This window comes from Alternaria burnsii (genome assembly GCF_013036055.1).
Source record: "Alternaria burnsii strain CBS107.38 chromosome Unknown 693, whole genome shotgun sequence".
NCBI lineage: Eukaryota > Fungi > Ascomycota > Dothideomycetes > Pleosporales > Pleosporaceae > Alternaria > Alternaria burnsii.
In genome coordinates, this window is record NW_024066117.1 from 822,071 (window position 1) to 846,257 (window position 24,187).

A 24,187-nucleotide genomic window follows, 5' to 3' on the forward strand; every position below is an offset into this window, starting at 1 on the left:
AGGAACTACGCTCCGTTAGCGCGTCTCCGCAAGCCTTCCCCAGATCGCCTGATCATCCCGACTCCGAGGCTCCTGGTTCTACAAAATTATCATGCACGCAACAGGAACCGTTACCATGGAGCAGCCATCTCAAAAACGAGTATCGAAAGCGTGCGACGCGTGCAAAAGGAGGAAGGTGCGGTGTAATGGCCAAACGCGTTGTCAACAATGCGCACATCTCGGTTTGCGGTGCATCTACTCACCGTCCGGCAAGCAAAGGTCTCAGGGCAAGAGAGGCCATATCATCTCAGAGTTCAGGAACCAGACCTCCGCCCTGCCAACGATATCGCCTCCAATACTGCCAGCTCATTCTGGGACGCCCAGCTTTCAGACACCGTACAGCCCCGTCTCGCCGATAGTTGACCGTAATGGAGGCACGCCGAGTATGTCGCGCTGGTGACTTCAACCCCAATGAAAAAATGCTGCTGCTGACTCAGGGCAGCATTTCCCTCGCCATCATCTGCATCACAGTACACCAAAGCTTATTTCCTCGACCTTGTCCCAGATTATGTGGATGGTGTGTATCCCGTACATCCGGTCATTGCCGAATATGAGCTTCGACAGTACATCGAGGTCATGGACAACGATCCAGATGTCCGCTCGTTCGTCTTCGCTTTTGGCGCTTGTACGCTGAATCTTACGCGTTACGGTGATCAAAGAACAGACGAAGTCGTTCAAACCATCGAGAGCCTTATGGACTACTCGATCGACACCATGAGGCGAACACACAAACATTGCCAAGTGTCTGTCATGCGAGCTGTCCAGTCGATGTTCATTCACAACTGCCTCATGAGCCTGTCAGCTAGCGACAGCGCGTTTTACTACATGCGAGACGCCATCACGATCATTCAGCTTCTGCGGATAGACAACCCGGAAAATGTGGCACAGCTATCCCCTCCCGAGCGATCGCGAAGACAGCGGCTGTACTGGCAAGCGTACATCCACGAGCGATTTCTAGCTATTTTAGATTACCGACGAGCTATTTTGCCCCCGCTCTTCACACTGCCTGAAGACGATCCCACCCTTCCGATACAAATTCACGAGGGTTTCAACCAAATCATCAAGCTTTTTCGCATGCTCGACACGGAATTCCTAGATAGTTGGCTTGATTCCCAAAGAGGTAGCGTAACTAGCACCTGGGTTGAAGCCAAATCGCGCGAGCTTGAAGGCGATCCTGAAGCCGATGCCCGAGAGCTGGCCATGTTGTCGATGATGCAACGGGCCGATTTATGCATCACCCGTGAGTGGCTGCGCACTTTGGTCTGGCGCTTAGCTATGAGCCAGACCCTCCTATCTTCCCGATCATCGAAAGAGTGTCTATCGCTCTTGTTTCCAGTACGACTGTCACAGACGTTACGGCAACAACTATCCAGCATGTCGCGCCAAGATATCGAAGTACATGGAAGCAGCATCACACAAAAGCTCTTCGAAATTACGGACACCATTGCTGATGTTCTGATTCACGTCCCTGCAGCGACTATCGATGAAACAGCACTACGGGTTGATGATTTCCTTTTCATCCTGGACTTTGTCTTGCTGATTCCACATCTTGATCAAACACGGCGGGGAATTTTGCAAGAGAAATTGTTACGACTACAGACTATGTTCCCTGAAGCACTCAGCAACGCCAGCTCGCCGAACCTGCCACTTGGCAGTCCTGGTGGCGCGAATGACCCTTGGTACCAGGTTACACAGTCGAAGACAGCTGCAGGATTAGAAGATTTGGCCGATGAATTGGTGCAGACCCAAGCCCAAGAGATCCCAAGATTGGAAGTGAGAAGTGGGCAGTTGGCTACTTGGAACAATATCTCACATCGTCTGTCGATGCAGGTCGCTCATGTAGCTCAATGAGGTGCAGCATCAAGCAAAACCTCTGTTCAGGTGATGCTATCTACGCAAGTAAATAGATCCTCCCTTCAAAAGCAGCCAACTTCTTCTCCTCGTAGTCGTCAACACTGCTAACAAGGAGGTCCATCTTCCTGCCCATCACGCTTTCTGGGAATACCAGATCCTTCTTTTTGTCCGTGAAGTTGCAAATGCATACTGCCTTCTTCTCATTCCATGTCTTGCTGAAAACGAAGAAATCTTTGCTTTCCACGTCCAAATCGTCGTACTGACCGTGAACAAGGAGATCGTTGTGCTGTTTGCGCACTTGCAGCATACGCTTCCAGAAAGCCAGGACAGAGTTCTTGTCGCTTTGTTGCTGGGTGGCGTTGCATACATCCGCATCCTCGAGGGGCCGCATCCACGGTTTTGCGGTTGCGTCTGGAGGCGAAAAGCCGTTGTGCGGTGCAGTCGACCAGCTCATTGGGACACGAGCATGATCTCTGGCAAGGTGCTGAAGCGATACATGCGCATCCTCGAGGGCCTTGGGATCATTGTTTGTCCGCGCAGCTACCATTTTGTAGTAGTTCGACGAGTCAACATCTTTGTACTCGCTCATATCCCAGGTCAGAGGGAAGTTGGTCATACCAATCTCTTGGCCCTGGTAGATGAATAGTGTGCCACTGAGTGCTGCCATCATCAATGCAAGCATCTTACCGCCTGCGACGCGGTGCTCAGGCGCATCGGAAGTGAAACGCGAGATAGATCGACTTTGGTCATGATTCTCGAGGAAGACAGTGGTCCAGCCATCTGAGGGGGAGCGAATTAAATCTTGTGTGCGAGCCATCGCACGCTTGAAGTCTGGAAGTGTCCAGTTCTTGGGTGTAGTTTGGAACTTGTAGGGACCTTGACCGACGTCGACGACATCCTACAATGCTTGTCAGCTGGTGAAGTCTTCCATGATCCTACCGTGTCGTGGTCTACTTACGAATTGGAAGACCATGTTTAGCTGCTTCTCTTTCGCGCTAACGTATTCTAGTACCCTCTTCATATCGCGTGTGTGCGGACATTCGCCAACGGTCATGGCATCATACTTCTCCAAGATCTGGTTCATCTCATTCAAGAACTCTGCCATCCTTGGACCATTGCAGTACTGGTATCCAGCAAACTGCCATTCCGAACCTGGATCAGTGACTGGGGCGTCTAGCATTTCACCCTTGCTGTACATGTTGACAGTATCAACACGGAAGCCGTCGACACCGCGCTGTAGCCAAAACTCCATGGCGGACTTGTAGATGGCTTGTCGAGTCTCTGGATTTTCCCAATTGAGGTCGGGTTGTTCAGGGCAGAAGAGATGGAGGTAGTACTCTTGGGTGTGTTCATCCCATTCCCAGACACTCCCTGTGAAGTTGGAGACCCAATTGTTGGGAGCTTTGCGCTGGCCGTCAACATACCGAGCTGGTCTCCAGATGTACCAGTCTCTCTTGGGGTTATCTTTTGACGACCGTGACTCTTGAAACCATTTGTGCTTTCCAGAGTCAGCTTTGTGCGGGTATTGATGGGAATGTACAGTCGAGACATACCTGGTCAGAAGTGTGATTGACTACTAGATCTAGTATGATTTTCATGCCTCGTGAATGTGTCTCGGCAATCAGTCTCTCCATGTCTTGGACGGTACCATATGGTCTGTACACGTCCTCATAGTCACGAATGTCATACCCCACTGGAGTTTGGGTCTCCAAGTCAGCGTGTGTGTTGTTTGTACTTGGTACAAAGACGTTGCTTACTGTCGACTTGGGGTGAATCGTACATGGGACAAATCCAAATGACGTCAACACCGATAGAGCGGATGTAGTCCAATTCTGAGATGATGCCGTTAAGGTCACCAATACCATCGCCATTGGAGTCTTTGAAGGAGGCAGGGTATATCTGGTATACGACACCATCCTTCCACCAAGGCCTTTGAGGAACAGTCATTGTGATGCTGTTGAACTTTTGCGTCGTTTGTAAGATGCTTGGCAACCTGAGTATTGTAAGAGTAGTACGCAGCGTCAAAAAGGACAAGCGTTCGTTCGGTGGCTTGAAAACGGCACCAGTAGCTTTCTTATAAACGTCTTGCAATATGCGCCTTTATCAGATGGAGTGAGTTGTCGTTGAGATCTAATCATCGGATTCTGCACGTGGAGGCCCCGCCCCAGGTCCGGAAGAATTCTCGGTAGGATTGTTCAAGTGCTCATTCGCTGAACATCGGACCGGCTCTCTGGAGCTGGAGATCCCCACAAAACTGAGCGACAACTTCCCCACAGATGGTTTCCATCGCATACGGTTCCAACGTTCTCTCCCGCAAAATCCAGCACTACGGGAAACAAGCGAGGATGAGCGCGGGGAGATGGTGGATACGCGGGCTATCGATTTGCCCGTGGACATGAGCCGACATGCGGCGAATAACATGAAGCCCTGTGAACTGCGCCAGCCCTGGGACGGGTGCACAGTCGCCCCTAGCATCAAAGCAAACCTTGAACCGTCAGTTGCTTGCCACACGCGTAGTTTTCTCCTGCCTCTCTGCGATCTCGGGCCGAGAATGCCCCAATCATCGCATCCAATTTCCCTCCGAGAATTTTCGACGGCACGCCTTTGTCGGCGGATCTGTCCAGCTACAGCCTAGCCTTTCAGCCATGTCCTGAGGGATGGTTGCGCGAACAGCATGGCCTCAACACCTGCAAGAGTGGCGTCCCTCCCCGCATCCTCTGGCTCACTCCACCATCCCCGGCTTCTGACTTGGCACGAGCTCGGTCTGTACATGGGTATTGCGTGTCTGGAGTCGTGAAGTTATATAAGTAGAACGACGAGATCCATCAGGAGAGATCATCATCCAGCTTCAAGTCCCACCAGCTCCACATCAGGGGAAGTCTGGGTTTGACCCACAGAATCCTTCTTCATCTTTTTGATATACCCACAATTGTCAATACGTTTCGACATCGTTGCGTTCTTCGACACGGCCACGATGTCCCGTCGTAACAGCAGCGTCGTCGCTATCGATGCCGAACAGGCACGCCGCCTCTCACTTGCCGTCCCGGACATCAAACAAGTCGCCCACGATGCCGGCAACGCGACCCGATCAGAACAACAGATGACCTTGCGACAGGGTGTCAAGTTGTACCCAAAGGCCATTGCCTGGTCGGTGCTACTTTCAGCAGCCATCATCATGGAAGGTTTCGACAAAGTCTTGATCGCCAATTTGATGGCAGTTCCTGCTTTCAAGCAAAAGTTTGGTCAGCAGCTCCCCAACGGCGATTGGGAACTCACAGCCGCCTGGCAAGCTGGCCTTACAAACGGTGCATACGTAGGAGAGTTCACGGGTCTGCTCCTGAACGGTCTTATTGCGGATCGCTTCGGGTACAAGAAGACAATGATCGGCGCGCTATTCGTCGTCAACCTCTTCATCTTCATCGTCTTCTTTGCGCAGAACATCGTCATGCTACTATGCGGTCTCATCCTGTGCGGTATACCGTGGGGTGTCTTCCAGACCCTGACCTGCACCTATGCTGCCGAAGTCGTACCGGTTCCGCTCCGCCCAATTCTTACAACATACGTCAATCTCTGCTGGGTCATCGGTCAATTCCTCGCCTCAGGCGTTCTCAAGGGTGTGGCCGAGCGCCCCGACCAATGGGCATACCGCATTCCATATGCTCTGCAGTGGCTCTGGCCACTCCCTTTGATGATCGGTATCTCTTTCGCACCTGAATCACCATGGTGGCTTGTTCGAAAAGACCGCTATGACGAAGCCAAGAAGATGTTGATGCGCCTGACATCGCCAGAGAAGCTACCTAACTTCAACGCCGACGAGACCATTGCTATGATGCGCCACACCAATGCCATGGAGATGGCGGTTTCTGAGGGTACTTCATACTTGGACTGCTTTAAAGGCACCGATCTTCGACGAACTGAAATTGCTGCCATGGCATGGTTTACACAAGCTTTCTGTGGAGCAGGTCTTATCGGCTATTCAACTTACTTTTTCCAGCAAGCAGGCCTTAGCGACGAGAACGCCTTCTCCATGAGTCTTGGACAATACGCGATTGGTGGTGTTGGTGTCTTCGCGGCCTGGATCTTGATCCAACGCGTAGGCCGACGCACTTTGTACGTTTACGGCGATCTCGTCATGGTTCTGCTTTTGAGCATCATTGGAGGTCTTGGTTTTATTCCAGCTGGCAACACAGGTGCGCAATGGAGCATCGGCGCTATGCTTTTGCTTTTTGCTGCTGCATACAACTGCACAGTCGGACCTGTCTGTTACTCCATCGTCGCAGAGATCCCATCCACCCGTCTCCGCCAAAAGACGGTTGTCTTGGCTAGGAACTTCTACAACTTCGGTTCCATTATCGGCAACGTCATCACCCCACGCATGCTCAACCCTGGTGCTTGGAATTGGGGCGCAAAGAGTGGTCTCTTCTACGCTGGAACTTGCTTTTGCTGCTTCATCTGGGCGTTCTTCCGTCTTCCTGAACCAAAGGGACGAACCTACGGAGAGCTCGATCTCCTCTTTGAGCAGCGTGTTCCTGCCAGGAAATTCAAGAGCACAGTCGTCGATAGCTTCCATGTTAGTGATACTGAGAGCGAGTATGCTGAGAAGAAAGGTGTGTCCACGCATCTAGAGCAGGTCAATTCCAGGGATGCTGCTTGAGTCGCTTAGGGGATAGCAGGGAAGGCTTGATGATTTGTATATATTATCTTTGATGAACTTATCGATGTGTTGTAAATAGAAGACATTCTTTCCAGTGTAATAGAACCTGTTCAACATAATCCAACATGATGCTACTTCGAGTGTTTTCAAGCTTTGTTGCAGCAGTAGCATGCGATAGTTGAGTCTTGGAACAGAAAGCAGGGATGGCTCGCTACGGTTGCCCAGTCGTGGTTCGACCTAGCCCGTGGTTCGATAGCGGGGTAAGTCAACTGGTACCTACCTACGGTGCCTAGGTGATTCCTGCGTCCTCGCTTGCTCTCTCCAGGCACAACGTGGCGTTCCTTACCCCATCAATGTGGGTGAGAAATTAGTAGTGCGGGTCCGGACTGCATCGCATCGTCACTGGGCAATTAGTCATCATTCATCGCGATGCCAAATGTAGGGAGACCCTCTCCAGGATGCAAGACTTGTAGGGACAGGAGAATCAGGGTATGTAGCGCAACCGCGACCAGGCGTCTAGAGTGCTAACCTGCTGTTGAAGTGTGACCAGAAGCGGCCCTCATGCTCACAATGTCTCCGCGCAGGCAAAGAATGTCATGGATACCGGGATCCGGTGTCGCTGATGTTCAAGAACGAAAGCCATGTCGTGGCGAAGAAGGCAGAGAGGCGCTACGAAGAGCTTGCCAAATCAAAAGAACCAACAACACCTTGGAGACGTGGAGAGCCCGCTAAAATTAAAAGCGTGCAGAGGATGTATCCGGTGCGGATACCGCCAAGTGCTGAGATGGTTGTGCAACCTACGCCGAATGTCGACGCGCGAGCCCAAGGGTACTTCCTTGCCAACTACGCGGGCACTGCCGACTTCCCCCAAGGAGGCCAATTCGAGTGGATTCCTCAGCTCCTATCTCGGCCGGATGTCGAGGGCAGTCTTCGCGAAAGCTTTCGAGCCCTGAGTCTAGCCGTCTTGTCCAATGCAGTAAAATCTCCTGCCGTCATGCAGAAAGCACGTATTGCATACGTATCCGCGTTAGAGGAGACCAACAGAGCACTCATGTCGCATGAAACAGCCATCAAAGACAGCACCGTGGTCTCCGTAATCCTACTTGGTATGTACGAGGGCACGAGATACACGGACAAGAGCTCTATAGCCAGGTGGTCCAAGCACGTCAGCGGCGCTTACACGTTGTTCATGCTCCGAGGAAAGTCCCAGTTCGATACAGAGCTTGGACGGCAGATATTTTTGCAGTCTTATGGTGTTGCGTTGTTCTTCACGATGGAGTTGGGAACGAATATTCCAAGTTAGTAAGCTCCTGTTCGGAATGCAAGTGAAACATGTGCTTACTTCATAAACGAACTTTTAGAAGGGGTGCAAGAGTTATATGATCAAATACCGACAGGCGGGGGATTCCACGAGCTCGGGAAAAAGTTTATGATGGGCATGCTGCATCTCATGCACGCTGTTGTCAAACTCAACCAAGACAAAAGCCACAGCCCCGTCGAGATAATCAACAAGGCCAGGAAACACGACCAAGAGCTAGAAAAGATCAAGGCTTCCCTACCTCAAATATGGCAACCCATAAGAGTCCATCTCAAGGCGCCTTCGGACCACTACTATGGAAATCTGTATAGCCTCTGTCTCCATCCCGTCATAACTCAGATGTGGAACTATACACGGTTTCTTGCGATTCAGATACACGAAATCATAAGAACGAATCTGGTCAGGCTTTATGAGGATCATGCGCCACCAAGCTTCGATGTTGCTTCCCTAAAGACATGCATACAGTATGAGGAGGACATACTGCGGGCTAATATCGCGGCAATCATCTCTGCGGTGCCTCAGATTACGGGTATGGTACCATCACCTGCACAGCCTTTCGCACAAGGGAAAAAGACCGATGAGAATTCTTCAGACGAAGATGTCATGAGAGAACCGGGCACCTTTATTAATTCGGTCGTTTCGCCAAGGCTGATGCAGGTCATCCAGCCAATATATACCGTGGGTATGTGTGTGCTTATTACACCTGGTCTGCGGGAGTGGATCATTAAGATTCTCCATTTTGTTGCACTGAGAATTGGGTCGAGACAGGCGGTCGTTTTTGCAGCTGAGCTACAGGAGCTTCAGGAACATGAACCAACGATAGCGCGTGATCGTGAAGACATAGCCGAGTGGATAACGTTGGGTTCTGGAGTAATATGAGAGTCAACAAGGGGCGCAGCAAGAGGATTATCTTAACGACTCTTCTCTTTCAACCTTCTTGAAATAATGAACAAAAGGTCGAAACGAATATGAATATTGGGATCTCCTACAGACTCAGACCTTTACATTCATACCACACACAAGCGTGCACATGAAATCATTTCTCAAGGTCTACAAGCTCTTCTTACCCTCCTTGTTCCCAGATCCACCAAATCCCACTCGTGCCAGAAACGCCAGCCTCACCAATCCCGCAAATGCCGTGATTCCGATACTTCCCCAATCTTCTGCCCTCCATGTCCCCATGTCTAGTCTCTTCTGCTTAGCCAGAACCTCCCACACCGCCCAATAGTATGCCAAATCGACGACGAAGCAAGACAACTGGACAATGCGCCAAACGTTCATATCCTGTGTGTAGCGTAGTAGAACAGCAGATATGATGCCGAAATCTAGCATACCACCGCCGCGCTGCTTCAGGATCATAACATGACCAATGTCCGGAGTGGGAGAGGGAATATGCGACGAAAGGACAGTGGTGGGCATGAAAAAGTCCATGGTCGCACCCCAGGCGCAGATTACGGGGTCGACATAAGTAAAGAATATGCGATAGAAGGCGGGTATAGAGGGTGACGTGGGCTGAGACATGATCGCGGTTTGGTGATCCGATCTATGACTCAAGATGTCGGGCACGAGGATAGCAGCGTCTTTACGAGGCCGAGGTATGTAGACTTTCTGCCAGAACTGGTGACAGTGTGCGTAGTAGTGTGGATGGAATGTGCGACTCAAAGTGTCCCTTGTGCTTGACCACATGTCAGCTTCGCGCCGCGCGTTAATCGCTCTAACTGCTTCGGTGCTGTGCCGCTATAGCACCGCAGACTAAGTCGCTTGTGATTAGACCCGTATACCAACACAATCCATACTGCACACGGGCTCCACCTTGATCCTTCAGCTTCGAACTTTCCGTTGTGGTGCAGCACGTTGGTGAACGCAATGACGCAGCGCCATCCCGCCTGTACCTGCACAGATGGTGTCATCCTCGATCGCCCACAGACGGGTATATCCTGCCTTCCTCCACCAACTCGAATGACAGAACAACAACCTACAAGATCTGTCAAGATCTCGAGTGAACCAGCCCTGCGTGATGGTACTACCTAGTGTGCCTAGGTAGCTAGCGTGGATCACCACGGTGTTGGACACCTGAGGTGCCGTCACGCCGCGACCGAATACTGCATGTGGAGGCTGTTGCGTCTTTCCACGCCTCGCAAACTCTTGTCCACTTCAGAGACGAACTCACTGTGCAGCACACCTTTGGGGGCTTGTCTCAATCTGTGACAAGACTTCATAGTACTTCGATCTTCATTGTTGCTCGTCCGGGGCCGTTCCGCTTCTCTCGCTCGCACGGCGGTTATTCGAAACAGCTGAATGGGCAACATCATGCAAGAGGCGTAAATCTGACCCGCCCCATTGATTAAGAGTATTCCCGAAAATCATCTTCGGAACATGTAGCTTGGGGTGGTATAGCAAAGTTGACGCGCTCGTCACAACTCGATACGGGAACGGTGAGCCAGCTGGTGTGGTCGGGCTTCGCGACTCGATCTAACCTTGAGAACGCGACACAACCACGGTATGCATCCATCAACAACGGCATGCGCCAACACCTGAGCGCTCTCACTGCCACGAAAGCCGTGACTACTGCTAGTGCATTGCATAGTACAGTCTCGAGCGAAGAACATGCCCCCTCCTAGGCCTGCGATGCGAGGCCCAAGGCGTCCTCAACAAGGTGGACATCGTCAGAGTGTGCCACGCATGATGAACATCTTCAGGCAGTCAGAAGCTTAATTAGAAGTGTATTACTCCTTTCACTCCAGTCAGCCTTATAACGATTCGAGGCCACTTATTGACTGGCAATTGCAAGGTTTGGGAGCGCCGCGAAGGCTGAGCTGGAGTCCGAGCGAACGTCGACCTTTGCAACTCCACTATCGCGGACCGACCGATGATGCCTGCGACCTCAGGCAACTCTATCGAATTTACGATTACGTCGATGGTCCCTGGCTAGCAGCCTTCTCGCGTACAGCCTCTCGGCACGCATTCAGGTTTGCATTGAGGTGGCATTCCTGCTGCTGCAACCTGCATCACGAGAGTCGCCTCCGCTGCGGTGCGCGAAAGCCGTGCCTTGCATTATCACCCCAACTCAGCCTGCGATAGCTGAGCTCGACCATTTAGCGGCATTTCTGAGATTAAGGTCCGGCGGCAAAACGAGATAATTCTCTGGAGAAGGTAATTCCTTGATCGTCGGCCGCCCCTAATTTAACCGTGTCGGGTTAAAGCATTCGTCGCTTCGCCTCAAACAGACTGGGCATTCGGTCTAATGATGCAATTCTATTGGCGTACAACAAAGAATGCTCGTGAATAAGTGGGTATTATGACAGTTATGGTGCCCAGAAGCAGGTGATTGACGCGATAAAGTCACCAATGTACACGGAATTGCGGCAAATGTCCGTTGTGACCCTACCACACTCGCTCTAGTAAGCCAGGCAGTACTGCGGCGTTGGCCGTTTCCCTCCCCTACTTTCGGTTCTTCACGAGCAAGCCACATCCGCTTCACACGTCCCAATGCTCTACGGCACGGAAGGCCTACTCGTTAAGCGCCGTCGTAAGATGGAGGACATGTTCTGCCTACACGATGGATCAGCTAAGATGGTGGCGTGGAGCTGGGGGAGTTGGGTTGATATATAGCTCGTCATCTAGGCTTTTAGTATCAAAGTACCTCAAAACGAAGGTTCTTCATGTCAGCAGAGCAATTCTCGAAGCTCTCTCTTGGAGAGGACATGGTTACAACTCGTGCTGGGGCCGCAAGGGCAGCAAGAGCTAGTGCACAGTCATCAGATCACTCTGACCAAGACCAGCCCCTACCATCAGTCGAGTCGACCGTTTCGCCTACGCCTTCCCTGGTAATATCGACGAAGAATCTCCACTACAATGTTTCGGCTTTCGATACCGACCTACGAAGACGGGCCAAGAAAGGACTAGAAGGTAGCGAGATTAGGTTGAAGTACTGCGCAGTCTCGGAAGACGAATACAGTCCGGGTGGTAGTCCAAAGAAATTCTTCCATCTTGAGGACGACATCACGGTGGCGATGGGTGGAAGGTTAAGGAGGCCAGAGTGTACATGTGGTGCTAACGAAAAAGGCCTCGCATGTAAAGTATGACTACCAGCGTACGACTATTGAAACATGACTAAAAAAAGACTCTAAGCATATCTATTGGGTTGGAGACCAGATCATCTCGACTTTCCCAGACGACATGGTGAAGACACCACTTCACCTCTCACCTGACGGCTCGAAAATCGAAGATGTGAAGCCTGCTGAGATACTCGATACTAAGGGTTTAGCCAACATCGCCAACGACTTGAAGTGGGTTTACCGAGACGACGACGACCTACCTGAAGACGATGATGACCTGAAGGAAACAGTCATCGATATGTTCTCCTGCTTCGAGCCACGGGACGCGCTTCCTGGGGAGTTTCGGTATCCTGAATCGCCCTTGACTTCAGAACGATCAAAGAAGTACCAAGAGCTCGCAGATCTCTTCACGCAGTACGCAAGTAGAGACCCCAGTCTGTACCTTCAGATGCGCAAGATCATCGATGCAGACTTCGAAAGCCGTGTTTTCTTTGAGAAGATTGAAAAGCGCATCGCGTTGACCTTCGATGCTCTGGATGAGTACATTGCCAAAGGGCCCAAAACTCTCTCTGAAGGCCCGCCTCGGTTCGACGTTTCCAGTTGCGCAGAGCAGTTGACCTCACTAGTCGGGGCCATTGATGACTTTTACCATCGCCAAGCTGATGTCGAGGATGCAGCTGCTCGAGCAGCGATGGCTCTTGTCACTATCCTTGACCGTGTCACAGACCGCAATGTAAATGCATACGAAGGCATTACATGGAGCGGCATGGAGGCTTTATCGGATCCTGTGCAAAACAACCTATACGTTGCACTCATTGGAGCACAAACAGATGACGACCATCAATTTGTACTCGAAGCGCTTGCGTCTTTACCACAAGAAGACGTATACCGTAACCACTGGACAGTGTTGCAGGATGTCGAACGCAAGCTGATTGAAGCTGATGCGCCTGCTCATTACATGAATCTCTTCCGCAACCTGGTCTATGAGAACCGTAAAAGGCCAGGGTCGGCGGTACGCGAACGAGAGCCGAAGCGGGCGATGCAGTAATCCCGGTCGGCAAGCGGTGTGTCTTGCGGTCAAAACAACCGTTGAGTGGGCGGTGGTGCCATTGCGCTCTCGTTTTACTTTTGTTCTGGCGTTGGCGGCTTTTTGCATTTGTTCCATTCCTTTCTTTGTGGCATTTTTCATTGTTTAATATCTTCATGTCTTTCCTTACGACGTTACGGCTGTCTGCAGCGCTAGCTGTCATTTTCTTCTTCTTTACACAAGGTCGTCGGACTTTGGTCTGTCTTCGTCGGCCTTTATTTTGTTATGTTCTCTCCTTTCAAGGCCACCCGACTCTGGCCAACGATAGGCCGGATGATTCTGAATCTCTTCGCTTTTTTCTTTTGCTTTCTCTTCAGCCGGTTGCTCACCGGAACTCTAACGTCCCTGACTTTTTCAAGGGCACACTTGATGTGCCCTTTCTCTTCTACACACTCCTTGTATACATAATTTGAGCACTATTTTTACGCTTCAATTTACCGTTAGCACTGTAAGCTACAAACCCTATGCTTCTAAATGCATTCCGGAGTCGGAGTCGAGAAAGTCCGTTCAATAGTTCTATGCAACCACTTGTGACATCGTTGAGTATGTTGGAGGGTGATAGACCCAAAGCAATTAAGTGCGACCCCTAAGCTGCACATATCAGATGATATGAGGCTCCGCATTCATACAGTGCCAAGGTCCGATATATAGAAAGACCCCGCGGAACTGGGATCATGGCCGACGGCTGACTGACTCGAAACAAGACCGGAATGCACGAAGTGGATCTGGTGCATTTCATAGCTGAACTTCACATGCCATAGGCTTTCGCATGTCGTCAAGTGCGGTAAGAGTTGATGATTCGTTTACTACGCGCTTGGCGGACCTGGCACATGGAAGCTATTATAGATCAAACTACATGTCGGTGTGAATGTCGGATCAGATATCTCGTAGCATGCAAGATAGCAAGTCGGCGTCGGACGTGTACATGAGCCAATCATGTAAGACGCAGATGCACGTCGTACAACGACTCTGTCATTGGTACGTCTAAGTGGCCAGTGTACCGAGGCGCTAAGTTGGAAGGCGTTCATCTGGCGTACACACGATGTTGCTCAAGTGGTTGTTGTTTTGTGGTGCATCTGGCCTGGGACATGGTGGGGTGTTCGTCCTGGAGAGTGCAAAATGTCCACTAAGACTAGCGATTAACCTTCCGCTTTTGCTCGCGGCCTCTAAATCGGCGCATACACAATGTGACGCTTGTTGTAAGCCCCCGCAGTATGCGACATGTTACAGAGCATGTGTTATCTAGGTGTTCCGCCGTCTCCGCATAGCATAAGCAGGCTTCTGGCGTCAAGCACAAGACGCAGATAGAGTGATTGTGTGTAATAGACGCTCCTCTTGCAAAGATTGTGAGCAGATGTAGGGATGACAGAAGCATCAACGTCGGAGTTGTATGGCGTGTGAATGGCATGATCAAGTACACATGCAGGTGAATAAGTGAAGGGATCTGAGTGGCAAGATAGCTCGTACCAAGCTTATGCTAGCTAGGAACTTACCGTGTCCGTGTTGATCGTGATAGTCGTTGTGGGCACAAGAAGGTGGGTCGAGCGCTCGACTGCGGGGAGTGCAGCGGCTAGGCTCGAGTTGCCTCTGGACGTGGTTGGATGGCAGGTGAAAGGGCCGCGTCCTTTATCCACACATGTGCATGGCCGGACTGCGGGGAAGGAGCGGAGCTAATCCGCTTCGAGAACTAGGGCAGATGGGCATCCTTTGGCAAGCGCAGCCAAGACACCCGCTGTTGCTTCCATATTACTCTCCTGTCCATCGTCCCTGTTTCTTGCCATTTCGACCTTCTTCTCTTAACCTGTTGAACCAAAGTCTCCTGCTAGTCCACGTTATCCAACGCGATTCCCTTGCAAACGTAATTCGCTTATCACGCCATCGACCCCCGCTGACGTACTGCATCTTGGGGACCCTGTCTGTGCGCCTAGCGACATATCAATCATCCCACCCCCCCCTTGCCTTGTTGCTTTGAGCACCCCCTCGATCCAACTAACCTTCTTGTACACACTTTGAACTTGTCCCAAACTTCGCTGTCACCCTCGTAATGTCCTCCAACGGTCGAAACTCACCGCCGCTACCTTCGCCGGATACTCGCCGACGTGCTTCAGTCACCAGCCAGACGTTCCAGGACCTGTTCGGCCGGTCAAACAGCTATGTAGGCCAGCAACAGCCCTCTTCAGGCCCCATCACCACAGCAGCCGCCAATGCTCAACGGCGGCGGCTCTCGCTCACCACGCTTGGTCTTGGTGCCTCGCCCGGCCAGACATCACCCTTCCTCCAGACCCCGCGAACCCGAACCGAGAGCATCTCCAGCGCCAACTCTGGCTCTGTCGACGAGAGCCCATTCGAGGATGATTACGCCCCTTCCACGTCTGCTAGCAGCAGCAACCCGGCCACACCCTTTGTTCGACGGCTGAGCTTCGGAGCTCGTGCAATGCGGGATGTCAGGCAGAGCAACGGAGGCGTTGGGAACCCAAATGGTAGACCACCCATCCATAAAGCTTCCTCTCCCCCGACTGGTCGAGGTCGAGGTCTGTCTTCATTGTCGCAGTCATTGCCCTCTTCCGCTACCTTGCTTCGTCCCTTTACCCATGCACATTCGCGGCGATCTACATCTATATCACACATCTGGCCTTCCACTATTGCAGAGCAGTCCGAGAATATACTGGGAAACTACTCGCTAACATCGTCTTCAACAGGCGAAGGTTACAATTTCGCTGAGAACCTCCGATCGCGAGCCGAGCGAGGCTCCATCTCCGGCCCTAGCGGAATGTTGAACCCGTCTCCTCCAACGCACCAGCGTGCTAAGAGCGTCACAATAATGGAGCCACCTGCTCGCGAGATGCCCAAGCCCAAGGTGCCCGACGCCATGCAGGAGCGGATCCTCAAGGGCGACTTTTACATGGATTAGTCTCTTTGCGTAGCTTGATGTTTCCAATCTTTGGTAGGTGGTCTGTTACGTGTCTCCTATTCTCTAGTGACTGACGTGTCCTGTTTGCAGGACCATCTACTTTACAGATGAGACGTCAGATTATTCCACGATCGTGTATCAGTGCTCTAGCGCTTATCAAACCCAATTTCATCTACTCCAGGACTACTCCCACCTGGCTCTCGTATCGCCCATGGCCATGAGCGATCAACGGACTACAAATACGGCTTCAGTGAGGTTGCTCACGCATGAATGCACATGTACGGTAACGGCGATTACTGGACTTAGCCCTATTGTGCTTCTGGCGATATTCCCATGCGCAACTATCATTGCTGGCAGTACGCATACCACAATCGTTTCCACTAGGCTCCCTCCTTGTTGATTTGGAAAAATCGGCTACACAGCATACTCTTGCCTGCATGACCACACGAACACTTCAGTTATGTACTTCATATTCTACTAATACAGGCGTATGATTACGAGGAATGGGCGGACCAAATTGTTATGCTTACTTGATGAGGCTACGTCAGTAGAGCAGGGTGTTTGGAGTTTGTGAGGCATATCACGCAGGGCGAGAGGGCAAAGTACTCGATATGAAACATTGTACGGAAACAGACTGTAGATGGCAGAACAGCTCAGCACAGCATCATACAAAGAAAGGACAAAGTGACGAAATTACTGTGCGCATTGCTCGCGTGTGATGGTGTGTTGGTACGCGTCATGTTTTCCACAATGAGTTTCAAGTAAACTGATCGGCATTGTGTTGTACGCGTGTAGGAAGGTGGAATGTTCACTGTCGATCATCAACTCCACTCGGGTCGGTGACGGTCGGACGCGAGGCAATCTAAATGTCGGGATAACAAAGAATGGTTGAATTATGTTATCGCTCGAACAGCTCTGCCAACGCTCCCCGTCTCAAACAGTTCGAGTAGTCCAGCGCCTAGACATTCCTCCAAAACCCAGTCAAACCTCATGCCGTAAAAGGTTCTCCATTTCTTCGTCCGGCCAGGTAATACGCCTGCAAACTCTCCCCTCAACTTCTTCCTCTCTGCTTTGATATCGTTGGTTGTAACACCACCGTCCCACCGCTCGCGAAGGGCATCAAGTGGCATCTCTTTGTACTTGGTCTTGTTCAGCAGAGCGAGAAGGTGGTTCCGTGCATCAACCAAGAGCTTGATATGCGCACCCATGTTGGGCAAGGATAAGTTGTATTGTGCTGCTACGGAGGGACGTGATCCCGATCCGCCGTGGATATGTTGGGTTGCATGTGTACCGCCGACGGCATCTAGAGAGCCAGCTGCGTGGCGAGATCCAGACGCAGAGACGGCGAGGAGTGAGCTGGCGCCTGGTGATGCAAAAAGAGAGGTGTTGGATGGAAAGTACGAAGCTGAGGTAAGGAAGCCAAAGGTTACCAAGGCTGAGAGTTCAGGAGATGTGAAGGTTGTGCCGGGGATGGACGTTGATGTTGGATTAGCGTTCATGGCAGCTATATATTTTGCTGATGTTTTGTTAGCTATGTGCATTCGTTTGATAGATTTGGTGGTTTACCTTTCAGCTCTTCAGGCAGTTCAGCATGAGCCTGTACAAGTGCCTGCCACTCTCGTACCGAAGCGATACCATCACCCACAGCAGCAGCACCAACACCGCGATTCGGTATCGTTACCCTACGCAAAATTCCCGCTCTTGCCAGCTCAGAGATTTCTCGCTCATTCCGCGTTGAGGACGTACTCAGAGCGTCAATGTGCGCTACCGTGACGAATGGCGGCAATCTTGTTCGGAAGTTCAAAACCTCTGCTATCCTGGTTGAGTTCATGCCGGCTTTCTCTGGCATAGCGCTAAACATGTTGTTGCGGATGTACTCGATATATTGGGGAACATCCCGGAAGTTTAAATCGTGGGCGAGGTTTGCTATTACCACCCCGGTATCATCTAGTTGCTCGTCGTCTTCAAAGGCAGTTGTAGTCTCGGCCGGTAATGATCGTCTCTTGGAACTTGCAGCCGAGGGTGAGGAGGTCGTTCGTTTCAGACCCAATGCTGCGACGGCACTTTTTCTTCTTGGTTTGGTAATGCGGGATGAATGTGCTGCTGTGGCGTGGAAGGACATGTTGAAGGGTGGTAAGGGTGTTCAGGCAGCAGGGTATTGTCAATCGGGCGGAAGATGGTTGCAGTTTCTTGATTGCTGACAAGATTGCAGAATCATGGCGGCGTAGGTAAAAGCATGTCTTGATATTGACGAATCATGAAGTGGCGACGATGTGAGACGCGGCGTTGAAGTGTTTGAAGCCTCGGTGGAGCTGCGCCACAGCAGGCATTAGCGCAGACGAAGATGGCTGAGAGAAGCATAACGGACAATGGTTATTGTGTGGTCGCATAACCTCACTCGGTAGTACCAACGACACCATATACGTTGGTCGCAACTGCCGTTCGCTAGGAGCTTGTCTGATAGAGGCTGCCGTTGATGTGCTCACGGCTTCTGTGGGTGCCGGGGTCCGTGGAGTGTGGGAGAGACGGAGCCACAGCGGTACGTCATTTCCACGCGCGGAACGTCAGGAAGGTCCAACACGCTATGCGCGCCAACAAAACCCAAAACATGGCCATTTCCACCTGTCCTACCAAGCATCTCTTCACCACTGCTCCTATCCCAGCCCATCGCTAGCCATGTCGCTGAATCCCGAGCCCTCGGCGCCTGAAGAGCGGGCAGAGCACCACCTGCCGCCCAAGTCGTACGCCGACGCCGCCGAAGAAGCCCTCGAGCCACAATCACATGCCAACGGCACCGACGGCACCGACGGCACCATGGAGGACAGCGGGTACAGGTCGAGAGGCAGCAAGACGGACGAGGTAAAGACCAATGGCATCACGACTCCCGCAGACGACGACAGGACGTCGCTCGAAGGCCTGGGCCAGGACGGCTCGCCCAGGAGTCCCACGGTCAAAGGCCATCGTCGCGTCTCATCGCGCAACTCGCATGGCTCGCTGGGCCGCATCCACGAGAAGCACGCAAACGGCCATGGCGAGACGCTGACGAGTGTAAAGCCGCAGCAGGAGTTCCAAGTCGCCAAAGCAGACAGAAGAAGCGACCTCAAGCGCAGAAACTCGGAGCTCACGACGGGACGACAGGCCGGTGCGGGATGGTCCAAGAGCAAGTGAGTCGACTTGTGCTCTACTGAAGACGTGTCGAGACTGACCTGTCCAGAATACGATTTGCGCCCATGAACGTTCCCCTCCAACGCCGCCTTCAGACCCTCGCCGTCCTCATGCACACGCTCAGCATCGTCGGCGGCCTTGCCATCTTCTTCTTCCTTTGCAGCATACCTCTGCTCTGGCCAATCCTCCTGCCGTATACCGTCTATGTCCTCTTCTCCAATGCTGGCACATCGGGCGAGCTGTCCTTCCGCAGCGACCGCCTCCGCCGACTGCCTGTCTGGTCGCTCTTCGCGTCCTACTTCCCCGCCCGCCTACATCGCTCGCAGGAGCTGGAGCCAACTAGGAAGTACATATTCGGCTACCACCCACACGGCATTATATCCCATGGCGCTTTCGCTGCCTTTGCGACTGAGGCCCTGGGCTTCTCCCAGCTCTTTCCCGGCATTACCAACGCCCTGCTGACCCTCGACTCCAACTTCCGCTATCCCATTTACCGCGAGTACGCTCTGCGCCTCGGCATGGCGTCCGTCTCCCGCGAGTCCTGCGAGAACATCCTCTCCAAGGGTGGTCCTAACAACGAAGGTATGGGTCGCGCAATCACCATCGTCGTAGGCGGCGCACGTGAATCCCTCGATGCGCGTCCTGGCTCCATAAAACTTGTTCTCAACCGTCGCAAAGGCTTTGTCAAGATGGCCATCCGCACCGGCGCCGACCTCGTACCTGTCCTGGCATTTGGTGAAAACGACGTTTATGACCAACTCGACACCGACTCGCATCCCTACATACACAAGTTCCAGATGCTCGTTAAGAAGTTGATGGGCTTTACCGTGCCCATCTTCCACGCGAGGGGTATCTTCAACTATGATGTGGGCATGATGCCCTACCGACGGCCCATCAACATTGTTGTAGGACGTCCGGTTAGGGTCATGCAGGATAAGCATCCAGACAACGATTACATCAACAAGATACACCAACAATACGTTGACGAGCTTATGCGGATATGGAATGAGCACAAGGACACTTTTGCCAAGCACAGAACGGGCGAACTTGAGATTGTCGAGTAAGCAATCACTGGTCTTCTCTTGCAGTAATGGGCGCGACGTTGGTCTTTTCCTTCTCTGTTGACCTGGGATTTGAGTTATCGTTACGCACAAAGTCTGCGTGACCCATTATGGATACCGATTTTAACATTCTATATGCTAAGCAATAATGTATTCTCAACATTAATACGTCCATTTGCCTCTACTGTCATGCAGTGATTTGTTGGAAGCACCTTGATACAAAAGCTTAGGCAGCAGGAGAAAGTGTGTTGGTCAAACTGGTACCAAGAGGATATGTGGAAGCGAATCGTTGGGCATCTAAACCATATTCTACTATAATAACTACAAAGAAAAAGATTGCAAAAAGAAAACATGACAATCGTGTAAATGTCAAAACTAGAAAGAACGCCACCCAGCATTACATGTTCTCTGAGTCTATGTGTGTCCCTTTGACAACAACGACCCCGTCTGTTGCTCAATCAGTGGAAAAGTGACTGATGCGTGACGATGGATGCGTTTCTTTCCTGTCCTCCTCTGTAGAAAACGCCTTCAACTTGTACTCCATGACAGTCGACTGGGCACCCTTGCCCTTGTCGTTGCTGTTCCGTTGGCTGGTAGTGTTGCTTCCATTGAGGGTGCTGGCATCGGAAGCGCGGTTACCCATGCCCTTTTCCTCATCGCCACCATCCTTCTTGTCCTCTGTGGCGTTGACGGCACGGCCAGTGAATAGGTCATCGGGGAAGGGGAAGAGTGTGCGGCGCCTGGGTGGCGACTTCTTCGTGGCTGTCATCCATACCAATGCTGTCATATCCTTACCCAGCGCCTCGATGATGGGAGTGACGATAGGTAGACAAGCGAAGAGTACACCGTAGGATGTTATTCCAACAATGGTAACGTTGATGCCGTAGCTGAAGCCGCGACTGGCAAGCATGACCATGAGCCAAGATCCGTACGTCCAGAAGACAAGACCGTGAAGCAGGTAGATGGTGAAGACGTGAGGGAAGAGGATCAAGAAGGGAGGTGTAGAGAGGACCCATTGGACGGCAGCGGAGAGCTCGACAATAGCTTGCATACCACCAGCGAAGAGCAGACCGTTGAGACGGGGTGTGTAGTATGGAGGGTAACCTGCCGAGTCGGTGTTCTGGATGGGTTCGCCGGACACAGGGTCGGGGTGGATGCCACGCTCTGCAGTCGAGAAGTTGAAGTCCGTGTCGACCCAGTTAGGAATGACGTTGACAGCAAAACCAGCACCGACGCAGAGCCAGAAGAAGGTGACGGTGGCATAGTAGGCTGAAGGTCGCTTGTTCAGGAACGCCTTCCACTTGTAGGTCACATCGAGGTCGGTGAGGAGCAGACCGAGCCAGAGGTATGTACCCCAAGAATGCGCGTACCAGTGGTTGACGAGGCAGAAAGCATAGTAGCACATGCGCTTCCAGGGAGTCTTGATCTCGTATACGACGACAGCGCCGAGAAGGACAAGCCAGGAACCCTGGAGTTGTACGGCGATAGTCCAGAGCACACCGGTGCAGTAGTGCAATGTGATCTGTGGGACAGCGTTGGGAACGAGGAACATGAGTTCGAGAACTTCAGAGACATATTGCCCAAAGTTCTGGTAGCGGCTCACATAAGGCCACGTCGACCAGGTTAGGGAAGGGATGTATTGCAGGAACTTGGTAGCACCAACGTCGATGAAGAAGTACTCCAGTAGGGCCATGGCGGCGACGGGGATCATGAGACGGGGTGTACGACGCACAGCTGCCTTTGCAATCTCGTCCATCTTGCCCTTGCGCAAGTAAGGCGCGGTAAGGAAACGGACCGAGGTTGTGAAGAAAACACCGAGCCACATTTGGTTGAGCAGGAATGGACCGATGATTCTCTGTGCCCATGGTTCAGATGCGTTGTGTGCGGGTGCACCCGGTGTGACGATGGCAGGGACGAAAGTAAGACCAAAATGCATCAAGGTGACCACGAGAGAGCAGAGGGCTGTCAGACCAGCAAGATGGTCGATACGTTGTCGCTGAGGCAGAGGCTGAGGGCGCATACGAGGAGCCGGAAGAGCAGATTCAGTAACAGTCTCCATTGCGATCTTGTCATGTGGAGCAATCATAGGGACAGAGTTGTTCATCGTGGCGTGGGGGTCCATGAGTGTCATCATAGATTCGTGTCCTCTCGATACTGCGGTGCCTGGAGTGCCTGGAGTCACCAGAGTGGATCGAGGGTCTACCATAGTCTGCATGGAGTCACGTCCCATTGAGACTGCTGTTCCGGGCATTGGTGGCATAGGTGCGTAGAGATCCTCGCGCGTGGTGTTGAAGTTGCTGTTGAATGGAGTCGGACCACGGCTGTCAAAGAGAATCGAGCTCGGTCTGGATAGGCCATCCTTAGGCGTAGAGCCTCCGAGAGTAGAGGTGCCGGGAAGCCTTTCAATGGCCATGTCGTCATCTGAATCGCGCTTTTCAGAGGCAGATGGGGTTTTCTGCTCACCACCGCCACTGGAGAAGATTTCGTGAGAAGCTACTGTAAAAGTACTGTCACTGAAAGGGTTCCTCTTTTGCTCCTCGGAGGCTTTCGATTCGGTTGTCGAAGCCACGTCAGGTTTCTTGATGTCATTGTTGACCTTGGGAGCGAGACGTCGGATGAGGGCGTGGATGACGAGGATGGTCGAGAAGATGAGACATGACACGGAGAGCCAGAGCGCTGGCATACGCTTGATGTCTTTGCCCTTGTGCTGCTCCCACTTCTCGGTCGCGTCGTCACCGTAAGGAGTTGAGCCACGGAGTTCGATATCATCCATTGAGCATGCATTGTTCAACGGGCACCTGGCGACAAAGTCTTCGCGAGCATCTTCGTTCATCGAAGACGAGTTGAAGAACATGCGTATCCAGCCAACTTCAGCGATAGACTCTCTTTGCTGGGGAGGACCACGCATCGAGTAGCGGTTACCCGTTGACCAGTGTTTAAAGAAAAGGGCTGAAGGAACCGACGGCATGCCCTTGTTGTTGGTGTGTTGAACTTGCCTCGTGAGGTTGCCGCCAATGTAGAAGTTGATGTAGTCTGCGGTCCAATCGATTCGATACTCGGTGAAGTCCCAAGGGTTGATGCTTCCATTGCTAAGACCACCGCCGAGCGTAGTGTAGTTGCGGTTGGCGGCCGTACCATTGAGGAGCTGGCTGTAGTTCATTCCAAGGTTGCGTGTGGTGAATTCGTTGTTGACAAAGGTTCCCACCCATGGATCCCTTTGGTTGTTCATGTTCATGACACTAAGCTCAGTGATCTCAGTCTCGTTGTACTTCCACATCATTGAAGCCGCAGTACCGGCGGATTCCATGTCCGCAGACTTGATGAGAGTGCGAAAAGAACCATGTTGGATGTCTTGTCGCTTAGTCCGAAGACTAGCACCTCGAACAAGATGGTCGTTGGTGGTTGGTTGCACAACAAGCTGAAGCGAATCGCTATTGTTGAATCTTAGGTTTTCGGGAGAGGCACCTTCGCGGTAGATGGCATTCTGAAAGGCATTAGCAGGTGGTTCGAAAGGACATGCTACAGCAGAGAACGGACCCAGTCTTTGGCATAGTTCTGAGCAAAGTCTTCAGCAATGAATTCGCCTGGTAATTGGTTGGTCTCGTTGAAGTAGACGATGATGGAGTCGGTGAAGAGCTCTTGGGTTTGACTGTCGTAGAAACCACAGGCACAGCTGTCCTGCCCACGCGTAACATCGGCAAGCGCAGGCAAGATATGCACAAAGGCAAGACCGAGCAAATGAGAGTTGAACATGGCGAAGAGTGAGTGACTGAACAGAAAACAGGGCGAAACAGGCTGCTCAAATTGGAGAGGCAGTATTTGTCTGCAACATATGCATGCAGCTAGCTGTGCAAGGCCTTTGTAAAGACCCCGGCACAAGCTTGCAACAATGCTCGCCGGGCGGAGAGGAGCCGCGATGCTTTTCCGACCAACATTGGCATCAGGTCGTTGCGCTTCGAAAAGTCCCCTATCTGGGACATAGCCCTAGCCCGTCCCTTTGGGGGTCATGATCGGAGCGTTGCCTCAGCGGGGAGTGCGTG

General features: G+C 52.0%; 9 protein-coding genes across 9 annotated transcripts; 5 read left to right on the forward strand and 4 right to left on the reverse strand.

Moving 5' to 3' along the window:
• Positions 1–91: 91 nt before the first annotated feature.
• GT037_007930 (uncharacterized protein) lies at positions 92–1,890 on the forward strand (the record flags this gene model as incomplete). Its single annotated transcript, XM_038932977.1, has 2 exons — positions 92–422; positions 482–1,890. The coding sequence occupies 2 exons, from the start codon at positions 92–94 to the stop codon at positions 1,888–1,890; spliced, it is 1,740 nt and encodes a 579-aa protein (XP_038784478.1).
• A 40-nt stretch (positions 1,891–1,930) lies between these two features.
• On the reverse strand, positions 1,931–3,885 carry GT037_007931 (glycoside hydrolase family 13 protein; the record flags this gene model as incomplete). The annotated part of the gene is made up of 4 exons (XM_038932978.1): positions 1,931–2,791; positions 2,852–3,391; positions 3,447–3,586; positions 3,651–3,885. Coding segments are annotated over 4 exons (1,776 nt in total), but the record flags the coding sequence as incomplete, so codon positions are not given.
• Positions 3,574–8,744, forward strand: GT037_007932 (maltose permease mal61; the record flags this gene model as incomplete). The annotated part of the gene is made up of 6 exons (XM_038932979.1): positions 3,574–3,611; positions 4,885–6,500; positions 6,773–6,807; positions 6,962–7,036; positions 7,089–7,845; positions 7,909–8,744. The coding sequence occupies 6 exons, from the start codon at positions 3,574–3,576 to the stop codon at positions 8,742–8,744; spliced, it is 3,357 nt and encodes a 1,118-aa protein (XP_038784480.1).
• A 171-nt stretch (positions 8,745–8,915) lies between these two features.
• Positions 8,916–9,386, reverse strand: GT037_007933 (uncharacterized protein; the record flags this gene model as incomplete). Its single annotated transcript, XM_038932980.1, has 1 exon — positions 8,916–9,386. One exon carries the CDS (start codon positions 9,384–9,386, stop codon positions 8,916–8,918), a length of 471 nt encoding a protein of 156 aa, XP_038784481.1.
• A 1,968-nt stretch (positions 9,387–11,354) lies between these two features.
• Positions 11,355–12,971, forward strand: GT037_007934 (uncharacterized protein; the record flags this gene model as incomplete). Its single annotated transcript, XM_038932981.1, has 3 exons — positions 11,355–11,460; positions 11,538–11,944; positions 11,997–12,971. 3 exons carry the CDS (start codon positions 11,355–11,357, stop codon positions 12,969–12,971), a joined length of 1,488 nt encoding a protein of 495 aa, XP_038784482.1.
• Positions 12,972–15,054: 2,083 nt separating this feature from the next.
• On the forward strand, positions 15,055–15,921 carry GT037_007935 (uncharacterized protein; the record flags this gene model as incomplete). Its single annotated transcript, XM_038932982.1, has 1 exon — positions 15,055–15,921. One exon carries the CDS (start codon positions 15,055–15,057, stop codon positions 15,919–15,921), a length of 867 nt encoding a protein of 288 aa, XP_038784483.1.
• An 893-nt stretch (positions 15,922–16,814) lies between these two features.
• GT037_007936 (uncharacterized protein) lies at positions 16,815–18,043 on the reverse strand (the record flags this gene model as incomplete). Its single annotated transcript, XM_038932983.1, has 2 exons — positions 16,815–17,437; positions 17,488–18,043. 2 exons carry the CDS (start codon positions 18,041–18,043, stop codon positions 16,815–16,817), a joined length of 1,179 nt encoding a protein of 392 aa, XP_038784484.1.
• A 554-nt stretch (positions 18,044–18,597) lies between these two features.
• GT037_007937 (diacylglycerol o-acyltransferase 2a) lies at positions 18,598–20,150 on the forward strand (the record flags this gene model as incomplete). Its single annotated transcript, XM_038932984.1, has 2 exons — positions 18,598–19,085; positions 19,136–20,150. The coding sequence occupies 2 exons, from the start codon at positions 18,598–18,600 to the stop codon at positions 20,148–20,150; spliced, it is 1,503 nt and encodes a 500-aa protein (XP_038784485.1).
• A 451-nt stretch (positions 20,151–20,601) lies between these two features.
• Positions 20,602–23,900, reverse strand: GT037_007938 (glycoside hydrolase family 16 protein; the record flags this gene model as incomplete). Its single annotated transcript, XM_038932985.1, has 2 exons — positions 20,602–23,631; positions 23,685–23,900. The coding sequence occupies 2 exons, from the start codon at positions 23,898–23,900 to the stop codon at positions 20,602–20,604; spliced, it is 3,246 nt and encodes a 1,081-aa protein (XP_038784486.1).
• Between the last annotated feature and the right edge of the window lie 287 nt (positions 23,901–24,187).